Raw genomic sequence first — 16,931 nt, 5'->3', positions numbered from 1 at the left:
AACAGTGAGGAAAACCTTGGAGATTTTTCACTTGCGTAATAATTATGTTGATTTACACAAACAGGACATGAATGGATAAGACTGAAGAAATATGAAGAAATGACAAGCCAAGACCAATCCATTGTATGTCCTATTACATTATATTACTATTAAGCTAAATTAGTATGCAGGATTGCCTCCGACTTGTGGACAATCCACAAATTTCTCTGAATTTTGTCTGAATCACATTATGATGAACATAAATACATGAATCAAAAATATTATACAAGCTCACAGTACAAATGATGAAAATTCTTAACTAGGTGCATAAAGTCTTCATATGGACTTCACAGCCGCCAGTGCGGCATCATCAAAATTAAGGGCCTTGAAGTTCTTAGTGTATTCCATCATTTGATCAAAACTGGCACTAAGGCCTGACAGATGCTGGAAATATAACTCCTTCTCTATCTGCACTGTTATATGAGCTAGCTCAGCCTCCTTCAGTATTGATGTCACCTACAAACAACAAAACATACATACTGCTTCTGTCAATTTTCATTCATTTACTTTTCTCATTCATATGGTTCACTTAAAATTTCCTGTACTGAAGACAGAAATTGTGATACATTTCACACAAGTTTGTTACAATGTGACATAATTGCACTTTAGAATAGGGGAGTTTTGAGTTTGGACTCATGTTGGCAAAGGTAAAAACAGTCCTACTGTGTCAAGTGACTTGTAAAAAATGTTAGGCAACCTTTGTTGACATTAATTTACTGATCACCTGTCTTACCCTTTTTCAGAGGCACAACTGGCTCTTAATCCCTATAGAAACTTCATAAACATCATAAACTTTACAGTTCACAAACGTTCTGATGCTCAATTTTCTCCATCATTTGTCTATTCAAAATGACTTTTTAAAACACTTTTTTCAGATGCTCGTGTTATAGTGAATGTGATCAAAAATAGTTGTTGCCTAACATTTTTGACACTGGACTTTTTCTACCTTCATTGATAACAGAGTGCCAACTGGCAATTCCCCAATTGTGTGGGCTACCCCAAATATATGGCACGGTACTAATTAACTGCTGTTTAATGGCTCAAGAATATTTCACTCATAGGACAGTTTTCATTTTTATGTATGGAGGAAACTGAAGAGGAATGCAAAGGGAGATAACAACCCTTTCTTCAACAGATCTTCATTGAACGACACTATAACAAAGCGATGATTTCTAGGATTGGACAGTTGCCAATTTTATAGGTGAAGGAAACCTAAGTGGAAGCTAAAGGGTTATATCCTGCAACTATAACAAAGGTATGACTGGTCAGGGTATTAGTGGCTCTACATACCTGACTGACAACCTTCTGCTCACTGGTCTCTGGGCTGACCTGTACGTGTAATGTACCCAGGGCCTTCACGGCCGTGTGGCTCCAGAAGTGGGGGTCACGGTACGCCAGAACTCCCTCTACTTGTAGCACCTGGGAAAAACACGGTGTTTAATGACATTACTATGTGTATCTGCTAACCCATAGCCTGAGTGTTCTCTGAACAAGACATTCTTTATACTTCCAGATTTTCACTAAACTACTACTTTTCAATCAAATTTATATGAGCTTTTAACTACCTGTATGCTGCTTTTCAACACCAGGATAATGATCTTCAACTGCAAATTTTACCTGTTTTTGTTTTCTTACTTACTGTCAAGGCGGATTAAGGTTTGTTCTCTTCAAAATACATTATTCCATAAAAAAAGCAAAGAATTCTTGGCATGCTCTTGTCATGCAGGTCTAAAGTTCGCCTTCTCGAAGATAACAGACACCTGATTTGCGGATAAAGCAATGGTAGATCGCTTTACACATGTGAATGTTCCATTATTTCAGGACCTTATTGCGAAACAAGCAAGATTTTTTATTACTGTTATTGTTTTATTAAACTGGGTAACTCAATCAACACAAGTACCTCAAATTCTTGTGTACATTTTGAATCGTACCACTCAACTGTCATCAGTCACGTTTAGATTTCTGCTTAATCCAGCCATTAAAAATTATCTCCCTTGTCAGGATTCGATTATAACATGATGTGAATCTTTTGGGTCCGGATGAGCGCATTACTTCGAGGAAGCAGTGTATGACCAAATAAAGTCACACTGTGACCTAGAGCAGTCACATGAATTAACAAGAAATTATTGTTATCTTCAATGCACACGTACCAGCAAATGTCAATGTAAAACCTAGGGAGATAACTGAAAACTTTCTGCCAAAGTTTAGCAGATGTTTCATCACTGGTTCTAACCTTATGAAGAGCCTCCTCAATCTGTCTTTCCTTAGAACTTGGAGAGCACAGGAGCAGAATAACAGCTGTCTCTCTTAACAATGGGAACACACTGATGAAGATGAGGGTTGCAATGAACAGTGAACACAGTGGATCAGCTATGTTCCAGCCAAAATGTTCAATTAACACAGTGGAGATGATGACACCGACACTACCCAGCGTGTCAGCAAGAACATGCAGAAACACACCTACAAAAGAAGTGAACAAAGAACGATTAACAGAGAAGAGCGGATGTCACTGACACTACCCGGCATATTAATTTCAATTTAATATATCAGTTTGATATCACTGTTATGAGCTGCTCTCCCATCCCCATCAAAAAAAAAAAAGATGGCAAGACATTATATTTTCACGTACATAATAAACTACATGTATTTGCAGCAAAGGCTGCTCCAAGTGCACAATATGCTACTTGAATTTTTCAATCCAGGTCATCATGAATAGTTTTCAGGAAAATTAATCAAATAATGAGATCTTCTAAAAATGATAGTACTTAAAATTATTGCTGAGCTTTATACAAAGTAGAAACTCAGAAGCCTGTGAGCTGTAGATCTAACACCACCTACCTTCCATGTTTGTATTGTGCACTGTGCTCCCTGATGATGATGACAAGTGGCTATGGTTGTGACCTCCATGGTTGTGACCTCCATGGCTGTGACCGTGACGTTCTGAATGGCCATGGTGATTGCTGCCATGAGAGTGCCCATGACCATGGGAAGATCCTCCATGGCCATGGCCATGGGAACTATGGAAAGCCATAATGCCCACAAGATTCACACATAAACCAATTACTGAGACAGTCTGAAATAATAAGTTTCAATTCACTTCAGTATGTGTTATGTATATATACCTATATATCGGTATCTAATATAAGTACTTCTGAAATGTAATGGCTGTCATATTGCTGAGATGGTGTAAAACCATTCATTCTTTACCACTCCACCACATTATAAAACATCTCCTGTTCCTTTTCTAATATACTAATATGAGCATATCCTGAAAACAGACAGGAGATTTTATCACCAAGCGACACTTCAGGGCTGAAGTGTTTGACATGTGATTTCATCTAATGGAAACTTTGAAATTTTGTCATTGAAATGCTCAAGATTTTTGCATATTCTCCCTAAGCTAGTCACTTAAGAGGGTACCCAAATAAAGAAGTAAACAACAATGGATCTTCGTTGAATCACAGACTGAAACAAAATATATTTCAACTTTCAAAGTGCAGTGTAAAAACCACTATGCATGTACTCCTACATGTAAGGAGTGATTTGAGAGTGACAGCTCATGTCCTTCCAATCCATCTGTCAAAAGGAAATACCTGAAGGCAGATCTGTGCAATGATCATCAACTAATTACACCTGCATTTATACAGTTATTGTACACAGACCATGTTGTAACTGTAACTTACAAGTAATCTTTCTGTTCTGATCTCTGGAGGCTCCACAAGACGACCTAGGGCAGCCGTGAAGACAAAGAAAGCAATGACCACAAGAAAAAGTCCATTGATAAAGCCAGACAAGACTTCGGCTCTGTCATACCTGGGAACAATACAATACACAAATATAAAGGTTTGGTAAAGTCAAAAGAAATTATAATTTGATAGTGTATGCTTAAAGCACAGACACAAAGTATGGAGTAAATGAATAACATTTTGCAGCACTTAGTCTTAACTGAAACACTCAGACATAATCCCCATTCTGAACAAATGTAACTGTGAAACTGGTAATACCTACTGATCAAAACATGGAAACATTTACAGAAAACACTCTGATAAATTCCGCAAAAGACGTAACTGATGTGTTCAGATCGCAGAAATTAATTCAATAGTGCTCAATGGAAATATGACTACTTTTTCGCAAGCAATATAGATCACTAAACATAAACAATAAGCATCCCATATTTATTCAGTTACAATAAAATGGCATGCACTGTTTACAAGAGATATTTAAACATACAAGGATTCAATGTTACAGATTAGTTCATGTGTTTATCTCATGTGGAGAGTATTATTAACATATGACCCCAATGTTTCAAACAGGCAAAGGGTCTTTATGTTATGTTGGTCATGTTAAATGACAACGATTTTAAAGGATAACTTCATACCCGTAAGAGAAAATCCTGGTGGCCTTCCATCTGCTCATGACAGCTGCGTACAGTCCCATGACTAGAGCTGAACAATCAAACAGCATGTGAAACCCGTCAGATATCAGCCCCAGACTGTTTGTCCACACACCATACAACAACTCCACAAATGTGAAACCCTGCATGATAAAATGTGGATGTGGAAGCATGTGGAAGAGATTTGACGGCGTGCACAGAAATTTAAATAAATGCAGAATTAATTGAGAAAATACTGGTTTGTTACACGGGTATATATAGGTTTAATACATTCTTGCATAGTAATGTTTTATCAGTTACAATTTAACTGTTAGATTGGTATTTTATGCAGCACCTAATTATACTTCATTTAAACATGCAACACCATCCATATGAGTGGATACAAGAGGGAGCCAACCACTTTATACCAAACAAACTGCAAAAGTACATGTATCAGTCACAGACAGGGACAAACATGACACTTTCTTCACTTTTTAATTATTTAGTTAAAATTAAAACCAGTAAACCATATCTTACCAAATTAATGCATAGAAAGTAAAATATTTTTCTGGAGTTGGCGTCATCTAAGATTTGCTTGAGTCCATTTTTGAGCACAGAGAGGAGAGAGTGAGAGGTTCTCTGTAAGTAATCCCCAGTGAAGCTGTACAGGGGTAAACCACCTGATGAGTAGCCAATGAAACTCCCTTTCCCCACCTTGTTAGGGCTGACAAGTATATGAGTGGCTGAAACAGAGGACAAAACAGTCGCAGTAAAAATACCCTTACAGCAAGGATCAGAATGTCACAGATATTTAATGATTGGCTCAAGTTAAAACACAGCGTATCAGAAACTTTTATACAAGTCGACCACATTTCCCTTTAATACTCAAAATCAACATTCACTTATTCTGGAATCTTGAGAATATTTCACTTTTAGCATGACATGATATATTAAATAGCAATGAGAATTATGGCGAGAGGAAACCGGGCCAAGGAGAAACTCATGGTGAAAGAAACCCACACAAACCCTGTACAATAGCAGTATAACAGAGAACTCAAAACGGGCAGGGTGCAATGGTACAATGCTCAAAAAAGGTGCAGGATGGCAATTTCTACTACCTATCTATTAACACTGTGCCAGAGACAAAAGGGATCCTGATAAAAACACCTAGCCAGGGATACGGTATTAACACCATCCTGAATCCAATATGGCTCCACAGATTTCCCCAGTTTATTATAATGATGCCTAACCTATAATCGGGCACACATTATCATGGCTCCCAAGATGCTGCCTCACCTAACATGAAGGCCCCCACACTGAAGATGACCCCTCCCGACAGGACATGGTCCTCAGTGATGATCTCCTGTAGTTTGTTCATCGTTGTGATCTGAGTCATCAGAGGGTGATTCCAGCTTAGCCCCAGGAACAAGGCACTGACCAAGATAGCATATGCTCCGTACTTTGCCGTCTTCTGGGGCTGCAGGTGGTTGATAGCCACAGCCTCTACATAGAAGTCCACCACCAGCAAGGAAAACACCACCAGGCCAAGGGGGATAATCATTGATGTCCAGGACTCGATTTCACTCTGAAAAGCATAAGAAGTAACAAGTAACTCTAAAGTCAGAATAACTGTGCTGGCTATAAAAATCCTTCAGTCATCTGGATTAAATAGCCGTGGATGTCTAGGGTGGGACGAAACTATATATATTGGTCTGACAAGATGTTGAGGCTTTTGAGTCCTTTCCAAAATGAAATGTTTAGAAAGCTTTGTGTAATTTAACACTGCCACTTACGTAGTTACATGTTTTACTTTACCACAGAGGTTGCTAAATACAACATAAACCTCCAAATCACTTCACAACACACATCCTATCGTGCAAATTACTGCCATGTTTCAAATGTAATACTTCAGGTCAAATGGATGGCTGACTTACCTCCCTTGTGAAGTATATAAACATTGCCCAGGGGAAGAGAATGAAGGAAGAGACGAGGGTGGAGAGGGCATGAAGTCTCTTCGCTCCTCCCACGTCCACAGAGAGTTTCTTAGCAGCACTGTTATAGCCTGACTGTAGACACAGGGTGAGGAAGAGAAGGACAACACCTCCCTGGTGGGTAAAACAATAAAACATCACAGCTGACAACATATAACTACATGTAGTTCATATCTTCCCATTATCATCTTTTCATAATGTCTTATGTGGTTAATCCTAACTTGCAAATATACAGACAGACCAAAATACAGCAATACTCTAGCTGGTTTTAATCTCTTGGTGATAAATGCAAGGTACCTATGGCATCTCCTGTCACTTTTAATACACATCATCAAAACGTTCACTCCTGTTAGGATTTGACATCACAATTAAGTCATGATCAAATTATTTATTTATTTGATGGGTGTTTTATGCTGTTCTCAAGAATATTACACTTACACAATGGTGGCCAGCATTATGGTGGGAGGAAACCAGACAGAGCCTGGGGGAAACCCATGACCATCCGGAGGTTGCCGGAAGACCTTCCCACTGACAGTCTGAGAGGAAGCCAGCATGAGCTGGACTTCACCTCACAGCGACCACATTGGTGAGAGGCTCCTGGGTCATTGTGGCGTGCTAACCCCCCGCGGCATCTGAAGCCCACAAGTCATGATCAATATGGAAACATACGAATACGTAAGCATACATGTACATGTGTTATGTATGTGTATATACCAAAGTTACTGGGATCACTGACATGAATTTTGCCCTAATTTACCTGTGCTGCCAGTTCATTATATGTCTTAAATATACACCGTGTGTATCCTCCAGATCACAATGATGAAGACAGAGCTTAGCACAAGACTGGACCCTGACACAGTGATGTTCTTGTTCAGGTAATGTCCAGCTGAGGGCTCACCTTGTGATCTGACCACCCAATGATAAAGCTTAGCACAAGACTGGACCCTGACACAGTGATGTGCTTGTTCAGGTAATGTCCAGCTGAGGGCTCATCTTGTGATCTGATCAGCCAAAGATTAAGCTTAGCACAAGACTGGACCCTGACACAGTGATGTGCTTGTTCAGGTAATGTTCAGCTGAGGGCTCACCTTGTGATCTGACCACCCAATGATAAAGCTTAGCACAACACTGGACCCTGATACACTGATGTGCTTGTTCAGGTAATGTCCAGCTGAGGGCTCACCTTGTGATCTGACCACCCAAAGAACTCTACAATATGGTTGAAGATGTGGGTGATAAAACTGCTGTGGGTATGTTCAGCTGAATACTAGTTAAGGTTAACTGGGTACAGGGGACAAGACATATGTGTAACATTCATTATCCCACATCAGGCAAAATACTCAACCTTTCCCTGGAAAAACAACATGGGGTACAGATACATTCTCAAATCCTGCAGGTGACATCAAATGTGTCTCCTTAGTAGGTTATTTCCCTTCGTTTGGTTGTCCATACAATGGTCACATCGCTCAAGTGATTCACCTATACATTGGTTTTCTGCACTCAACTGATGGGTCTTAGCAGGATAAATTCATTATGCGGTTACTCAGTGATAGGATACGCAAATATGTGGTGCAAATAATCCTCATGTTGGGTTATATGACGATATATGAGTTTACTGACACCATACATCTGTGTATGACATCACTGAGTAACCATGTAACTAATATTAACAAATAGTTCCATGTTGTAAAGAATGTAGTAATTTACAACAGAAAAGTATTAAAGCATTTTAAGGTTCTACATTTCATATTCAAGCAGGGCAGTATGTAACTGACTGCCAAATTACCATTTGTTTCCCAGAAATGATGGATTAACTGACTGGACACATTTGTTAAGCAAGAACAAACATGCTAAATTACACTCTAAGTATATCGAACTAACTTACTTTTGTTGACTAAAATGTGATATTCCATCTTTCTGACTTGTGAATACAGGCTATTCAGTAATCTTAATCAACAATAGGTATAACTTGGATTTAGTAGCAAGGCTCCAAGGATGGAAAATCCCCATTTTGTTAGGTGCTTTACATATATGCAAAACCTCAGCTCAATACACACGGCACTTTTTGAGATACCAACCATAAAATATACTTTAACATGGATTCTAATACACAATAAACTTTGTCATGAATTTTGTAAATTATAGTATTTATAATGCCCATATTGAATCAACCATGAAATGTACCGCTCGTGTTATTGTGCTCTACATGTATCTAAAACCTAAACTCACACATGCAGTGCTTTTCAAGATACCACGCGTAGCATTTACTTGAACAATGCTTTCCCTGTTAATGGCGATTGGCAAAGCACAAACAAGCTATAAAGAATGAATGAATGCTTGGGGTTTAACATCATACTTAACAATTTTTCAGTCATATGACCAAAAGGAGTCATTAGGTGTGTCTACATGTATGGGTCTTCTTGTGGCAGGGTGCCACCAAAGTGCTGCTGCCACTGAAGTATGATGCCAAAGACACCAGACATGACACCCCACCCAGTCACATTACACTGACACCTGTACGACCAGTCATGTTTCCTCACTCCAGCCTCTCAGTGCTGAAAGCCATTAGAGGCAGCAACAAATACCATTTCTTTGCTATAACCCTACCTGGGATTGATCCTGGGTCTTCCCGACATCGAGGCGGATGCTTTGACTAGCAGGCCAACGAACGGTCGGCAAGCTACATGTAAGAATCACACACATAATCTCATCAGTTATAGGCATGTCTTCTACAGGTATATACATGTACACAAAACCTCAAAGGATACATTCATGATGCTCTACTATCAACTTGTCATCATGGTCAAAGAGCAGCAGTCCTACCACACCCATCAACATGATCAGAGCACCTCGCAACTGAAAACAAATACATACTTCATAATCACGCATTTACAACATGCAATATGTAAAACATACAAAATACAGTCTATGAAGAATTTCTCCACTGGTATTTTAATTTTGGAGAAAAGTGCCAAATTTAATTGCCCCACCAGTGAAGTATACATATATATCAAATGTCCCACTCATTTATGTTGGAATGCAATGAATTTGGTTTGGAGGTTCTAAAACAGATTTTTAACAATTTCATATTAGAGCAGTGACAAAATAGTGTGTAAATTTAAGTATGAATATAGAAAGTCAGTTTAAAGATGCAAACATTTTAGTGAAGATTTCATTTGATAAGATTTAACTGGAAACTGTGTAAAACACTGGCACATTCCTGATCAGATTTCACTTTCCCAAGAGATCTGTTACAGGAGCAAATAGGCATTTACCATTTACCAAAATATTTATCCATTAATCTCTTAATGTACTTTTCCTGTCTTCCTTTTTTCAAGGTACACTGCTTGAATGGTATGAGTTAATAAATGAATCATTTAATACACATGTACATGAATTGTTATGCAGTCATTCAAGCTTTCCTGGTGAACATATTCATGGCAGGGATTGTTTTGGAATGTTTCATAAACAGATCCATATCCCAGACACAATATCTAAACAAACTCATGCAGCAGTAACCTTACCTTTGAGGGGCCACCTCCATTATTAGAAAACATTGCACTAGCAGCTGCTATGACAACAAGATCACTGTGTTCAAACAAGGCTATTGTTCTGTAACAAGATAGAAATGTGCAAAACTAATAACCATACTTAAATGACTAAACTTGTACCAATATTTTTCATTCATATTAATTTATTTATTTATTTATTTATTTATTTGATTGGTGTTTTACGCCGTACTCAAGAATATTTCACTTATACGATGGAGGCCAGCATTATGGTGGGAGGAAACCGGGCAGAGCCCGGCGGAAACCCACAACCATCTGCAGGTTTGTGACAGACCTTCCCATGTACGGCCGGAGAGGAAGCCAGCATGAACTGGACTTGAACTCACAGCGACCGCATTGGTGAGAGGCTCCTGGGTCATTACGCTGCGCTAGCGCGCTAACCGACTGAGCCACAGAGGCCCCTTCATATTAATTTTTCCTATTCATCTGATCAGTGAGTTAAATGGTCTTTAACATACTGGTTATTTCTGCATGTCAATTCTTAAATTTTTACAGTTAATAATTCTTATTTATATTTATTTTTTTAATTTTATGGATAGTTGATGCAGAATTTGGTGTAGAATATTTTTCATCTCAGGGTCAGCTTTTCTGTTTTAGCCTTGAGGAAGAGAAAGTCAGGGTTCCTGAAAGAACTATCTGCACACCACTACAGCCACACACTGTTCACATGCAGAGTTAGAGTTCCTTAAAGAACTATCTGCACACCACTACAGCCACACACTGTTCACATGCAGAGTTGAAAGAACGTGACTAAAAATTGGTTTACAATACATGTAGTGTAACATGCTGTTTTGATTTCCCTTTTTTAGTGTTTGCTTCATTTGATACTGTAAAACATCTAGTACAGTACTACTGCGAAATTTTTTGTGATTTAAATTGAACAACTAAAAGTGAATACAGTTGTAGCACGCACAAACCACATGTATTGTAACTAACATAGCTCTTCCATTCAGGATCGGCTGGTTTCTATGATACTGCTGTGGATAGACAATCTTCATCACAAGCCGGTGTACTTGTTCCTGTCTCAGAGCATCTTTACACAAGAAAATCTTCAATCTCAATATGTTCCAACGTATTTAGTCCAGTGGTACATGTGTTGAACACTATATTCGAGAACTTTCAACATATACATGTAATACAGTGGAGAGGAGCAATCCACTGCCATTCCTTAAATAAAAATGTACCTGTCAAAAGACCTTCTTCATACTTCCAATTTTGTTCTACAAACTGGAGAATGGGTGAACAGTGTCATAGCATCAGCAACGTTGAATGCAGGACATTCCTCACCAACCCCACACCCCCACCCCTCGCTTCTGTCACCTTTATCGCAGTGTTTAGCAGGCTCATTGTCCATTGTAGCATCCAAAGCATTGTCAGATTTAAGACACCTAAAGACGTCTAGAACAAGAAGATTCCTACTGGGAACTGTAATTTGGGAAGTGTCTTCTTCTTGAAGATGCTTTATGGTTGTAGTTTCCCACCATCAGCACAGGTAAGCATAACCGTAAATCCTTTTTTTTCATTTCCAGTAGTACAGATTGACACTGTTTTAGACCCCCCGCAATGAAATGGATGTATCCGCTGATAGGTCAAAGGTCAGTGGCATTTGATCTGCATTACTGATCTGTTCCAACGCACGATATCTCATTTTCTGTTCATGGATAATGCATTTCTGAAAATTCATCAGCTTCTTTTCAAAATCCATAGGAGTTGGCATTTGATCTGCATTGCTGATCTGGTCCAAAGCATAATATCCTGTTTTCCGGACAATGAATTTCTGAAAATGCATCACCTTCTCCACATAATCCATAGGAAGTTTTTGGGCAACCTTTGTCCTAGATTATTCCTGTGCATGAGTTTATGCACCCACAATGTATATGCCTTCCGAGTGCATTTGGCCAGTGTCAAGGCTCTTATATTGATTTCCACTGCTGAAACAGCCAAGCCTTCCTTTCTTTTTTCCCTCGGGGAACTGAGGGCTGCTTCCTTGGTTCATGAACATCTTCTCCAGTTTACTTTACATCTGCCGCCAGTGCCTGACATTACTCTCGCACATGGAGAACTCTTGTCCAGTGGCGCGGTTACCATGAGCCTCAGCATAGCGAATGGCCTGTAGTTTTCCCTTCACTGTAAGTGTAGGGCATCTTGACATATTTGCTTTTCGAGAATCATCTGCATTATGAAATTATAGATCATTTTCGCTACTTTTATATTCTAAGGAATTAAGATCAGCTCCACCACAACTGTATCTTTGTGTGTGTGTTGGATGTCGCTAGCATTACATGGAAGTTGTTTCATATAGCCAACTTTTTGTATGTAGACGTTACAATTCAAACCGGGTGATGTATCTTGATGATCTTGCTGATTTTATGAAAAGGTAAACAACAAAGCCATACTAATACTAACTTCATGCAGTGTTGATATACCCAATGCAAGCTAGCCAAAGATGTCCACACTGATTATTTACATTCATCACGCTGAGCTTAGTCGAAGGTCAGCACCACTCACAGCATGGGCCTTTGATGGCTTTGCGTGCTGAGTGATCTGATGTTCCGAGTGGACGGCCTGAGTTTGTTTTCCAGCTTATTGGTTGTTAAAGGTGTTTTTTTGCGATTAACCACTCAAAGTGATCACTCCAGCACACAAGAGGATGAATGATGTATCCGTGGCTTTACGGCACTTCAGCATTAGGATAATGTTGAGGCCGAATACAACAAGAGCCCTGACATGTTCTTAATATATGACCAAATGTTACCTGAGAGGCCCACATAATGTCAATCCAAACAACCACAACAGGTTGATGCTGCTCCCGAAGAATGCATGTCGAAAAATCCTCAACCACTGAAAATCAAACATTGAAGCAAGTCTTAAGATTAACTTGAGCAAACCCTCTATTCAAACTTAGCCTTAAAATCTTAGGTCAATTCAACTCTATTTGAATTTTCTTTAATACATTTAATTCTCTCCAACTAGTATCCACTTAGTACATGCATGTGGTGAATCTAATATACCTGTTTTACTTTGAGAACAATATAGCTAAAACAAAAAAAGCTGATGGAAATGTGATATGGTACTCTATTCTCAATGAACTACAAAATCTGACAGGGCAGGTGAAAGTCCTGATGAACAACAGAAAACAACTTACTTGATTCTTGGTAATTCTCTTTCCTGTGGAGAAAGGCTTCTGTAGAAATATCAGTGGAAGAGCTGCTCTGTAAACCCAACAAGAAACAAATCATAATATGGAAATCCCTGTAACACCTTAGACATTATTAAACATACCTGATATACTAACAACAGAAAAATGAATTCAAGGAAATTACTAAAGCAAAATTCAAAAACAAAAAAGGCCAAAACTGTCTAATTTGTTTATTTCTTTGATAGGTATTTTAAGCCATACTCAAGAATATTTCACTTATATGACGACGGCCAGTATTATGACGGGGGAAACACATGACCATCCCCTGGCTGACTCAAAATTGTCTTATTTATTTATTTATTTGATTGGTGTTTTACACCGAACTCAAGAATATTTCCCTTAAAGGACGGTGGCCATCATTATGGTGGGAGGAAAGTGGGCAGAGCCCAGGGAAAACCCACGACCATCAGCAAGTTGCTGACAGACCTTCCCACATACGGTTGGGGAGGAAGACACCAAAATTGTCTTAAGCTAAACGCTTATTAAAATTGTACAAATGATAAAAAATTTTTCTTATCACTGTAGAGTACATCTATTCAGTAGAGATAAAACACTGAAATCTCAACACCTGCATAAATACTGGCTGTGAGACTACATGTATAACTCCTAGGTGGTGAATTCAGGTGTCACTTGAAATACTGGCCACAGGATGACTGTTTCACAGTCAGAAATTAAATGTCTTTGTTGTAATAAATATTGGTGATGACTGTATTAAAATTTTAAATTAAATGAACTTACGCAGCTTTGATTGTACATAAGAACTGCACCACATGAATGACCTTCAGCAAGTCATAAGACAGAAAAAGTCCAAATGCTCGGAAGAACTTGGATAATCCTAGCAGCCCTAGGTAGATCATCAGCCTGAAATCAAAAGATAAGACAAAATTCTGCACACATTCACACCCTTGCAATGATTTGCAGCCATATACATATGTACCCATGTATCTGTTGTAGCTAGAGTGTACAAAGACATTGGTTCAAACAAAAATTTGGCTGTTTGACAACTTTGTGTCCAAACAAGGTCCAAATCACTGCCTTTCATTAACTACCTAAAATATGTGTTAATAACACAGATAGAAGGTGGATTTGAACTTGTAACCTGTTGGTAACGAGCTTATGGGTCAACTGTGCCAACACCTACATCATCATGTAATGCAATTTAACAAATTAACAGTTGAGAAATAATGACTTACCTTCAAGCAGCATTTTCATAATTAATACACCTGACATAACCTGTAAATCTGCAATACCTGTGCATGTCATACCTGGTTTTTAATAAATCAATTTAGTCTGTAACAAAGAACTGCACTTACTTTGCATACTTGCAGGAGCAGCAGTACCATTTCCAAAAATATGTATGGATGAAATTGTATGCATGCTTTTGGACTTAAAAATTTTTCAGTCATATGAAGACGAGGAGTCATAAGTGTGTGTACATATATTGTGTCTTCTTGTGGCTGGGCAAGTCCATGCCATCAAAGTGCTGACGCCACTAAAGTATCATGTTGAAGACACAAGACACATCATACTGACAAAAGGCCAACCAGTCCTGTTTCCTGCTCTAACTTTTCAGAATTTGGTATGTGCCCGGAGTTTGATCCTGAGACAGACACTCTTATGGTAACCATTAGGCCACACAAGCAGTCCATGTCTAAAGGGAGGTAAGGAGGCCATGGGACAGAGTATCAAATTAGTCAACTGTCCAGAGGCTGCCTAAGAAAACTGGGTGCTCTATAGAAGTCCCAATCTATAGTGATTAAGTAATAGGATTTATTACAGAGTGCACAACTTTTGGATAGAGATCATCAGATCATGAAGCCACTCTCAGTTAGCTAACTTTTAACCTTCATTACCTTGAAGAAGGGTATATAGCCCTTGATGGCAATATGTTGGATCCAAAATCGTCATGCATTGTTCTTGTTGTACTGGCACTTCTGATAAAAGTTCAGACCACTAATTCTATTCCCTGCATTCTCTGCTTTCATGAATTTGCATAATCAGCCCATTTCATAACTGAATTTATGCTGCTGACCACATCCACAGGATGAATAATCTTCATCAGAAGATGCTGTAAATAGACACAAGAAGAACAGGTAGCATCAATTTTTACATGCCGCAGTACACTGTTGTCAGTAAAGAAGTTAACAAGGTGTTTTTATCACATACACTAAGACACTATATATACAACAGCTCTAAACTGTTGATAATGATCTAACTGTTGATAATGATCTAACCCTTATCATTTAATGTAAGTTCTAGTCAAATAATTTGGACTAGCAACAGTCATATAATTTGTAATCTATATGTCAAAAGTTACTTGTTATAGCTGAGTGAGTTAAATATTGATAATGGGGTTCCCATTGTCACTGTCTTTTGTCTGTTGTATTCTGAGTACAGTGGTTATCCTGTATTGTTCCTGGACCCCGCAAATGCAAATGGTGGGCATGTGTACCCCAGGAACCCAGATGTTGTGTGTGATGGGCAGCCATCTTTGTGAAGTTCAAGCTAGTGGCAAAGTTGAACTTGCTGAAATATGGATGGATATTTACCTTTGGGATGATCGACAGCTCAGGATTTTATCAGTCTGGCGGTCTATGAACTTAAAACATTTTAATGGAGTAACTGAACAGGCCCGGGTTGGGGTAGCCAAGAAATTTGGCTGTGAACTTTTAACATAAGGTGAGGTATAGTTCACAGCCGAGAAGCTGTCCATAGTAAAATATGTATATGGGAACAGAGCCTTCCACCGACATATTCAGTAAAATTAAAATACAAGAAAAACTTTATGTCTAATCGGCAAAAGACAAGTGAATTACATTTGTTGGCGGCTTCGTGGTCTTCCGGACAATTTTTATCTAATTCCGTGGTGTATACAAGTGGTAATTCCATACCTCGCTTCTGTGCCCTGCTCACAAATGTCAGACACATGTAGCTATTGTTTTTGCTCGTGGTGCATGTGCATCAGTGGTTGATGTTTAGGTGGTGAAAAAAAACCCTCACAGTCACAGTGTCAATTTCTTGTCATTTCAAAAGCATCTGGCCCTTCATACTTTTACTTCACTCAACAATTAGCTTTCAAAACAACACTGTTGTCCACCTTTACGTGCTGAGCAGTTCTACAGATTGGAACCTAAATAATGTTGTGATATATTTTTACATGTTGTCAGATTCTCAACAGACGTCAACATGATTAGGTCAATCAGGTAGACGGAATCACGGTAGGTGTGGGAGTGGAGATAGTAATCAAATATTTCCCCGATACTTTACAAAACATCCTACCAGGGTGAATGGTGCCTAGCCATGAGTATGCGAGCGCCAGAACAAATATAAAAGTCATGCATCACTCGATCAAATCACTCGGTAAACTTTGTTAATTTCCATCTACATCGGTTGTATTTCAACTACTGCAGAACTGTGTATTTTAATACACAAGGATTAAATGATATTAAGTAACACTACATAGGCTACAAACATTTACATGTAGTACCGGTAGTCGTCAAATGCAAGTGAGTAGACCTACCGGTTGTTTATGGAAAACTTTAAGTGTCAAAAAATTATCACAATAACAAAATTGCCCAAAAGTTATACCTCGCAAGAATTCTGTAATTTTAGAAACTATCTTACATCACTTTCCGTTCGATAGCACAATAATTTCACATGTTTTCTAGGTGTCAAACCACATCATTTTAGTCCACGATGGCAAATGTGCCGGAAGTTGTTTTCTATATCGCGCCTGCGATGTGTCACCGGAAACAGCTGTC

General features: G+C 38.7%; 1 protein-coding gene across 2 annotated transcripts; it reads right to left on the bottom strand.

Moving 5' to 3' along the window:
- Positions 1-275: 275 nt before the first annotated feature.
- Positions 276-16,876, bottom strand: LOC135473104 (proton-coupled zinc antiporter SLC30A5-like). Of its 2 annotated transcripts, none has more exons than XM_064752922.1 (17): positions 16,795-16,876; positions 15,024-15,238; positions 13,909-14,031; positions 13,117-13,183; positions 12,727-12,812; positions 9,927-10,014; positions 9,171-9,258; positions 7,586-7,662; positions 6,346-6,516; positions 5,708-5,996; positions 4,949-5,154; positions 4,418-4,575; positions 3,723-3,852; positions 2,878-3,112; positions 2,273-2,499; positions 1,330-1,458; positions 276-495 (listed from the first exon to the last, which is right to left on the bottom strand). In XM_064752922.1, the coding sequence occupies exons 2-17, from the start codon at positions 15,080-15,082 to the stop codon at positions 316-318; spliced, it is 2,313 nt and encodes a 770-aa protein (XP_064608992.1). In that variant the 5' UTR covers positions 15,083-15,238; positions 16,795-16,876; the 3' UTR covers positions 276-315. The 2 variants fall into 2 exon arrangements, with proteins under 2 accessions (XP_064608992.1, XP_064608991.1); XM_064752921.1 differs by having other exon boundaries at positions 16,759-16,870.
- Positions 16,877-16,931: the final 55 nt, after the last annotated feature.

The sequence above is a fragment of the Liolophura sinensis genome, chromosome 8 (genome assembly GCF_032854445.1).
Source record: "Liolophura sinensis isolate JHLJ2023 chromosome 8, CUHK_Ljap_v2, whole genome shotgun sequence".
NCBI classification, from domain to species: domain Eukaryota; kingdom Metazoa; phylum Mollusca; class Polyplacophora; order Chitonida; family Chitonidae; genus Liolophura; species Liolophura sinensis.
The sequence above is the reverse complement of the archived record's forward strand: the minus strand, read 5'-3'. Positions and strand labels throughout refer to the sequence as shown.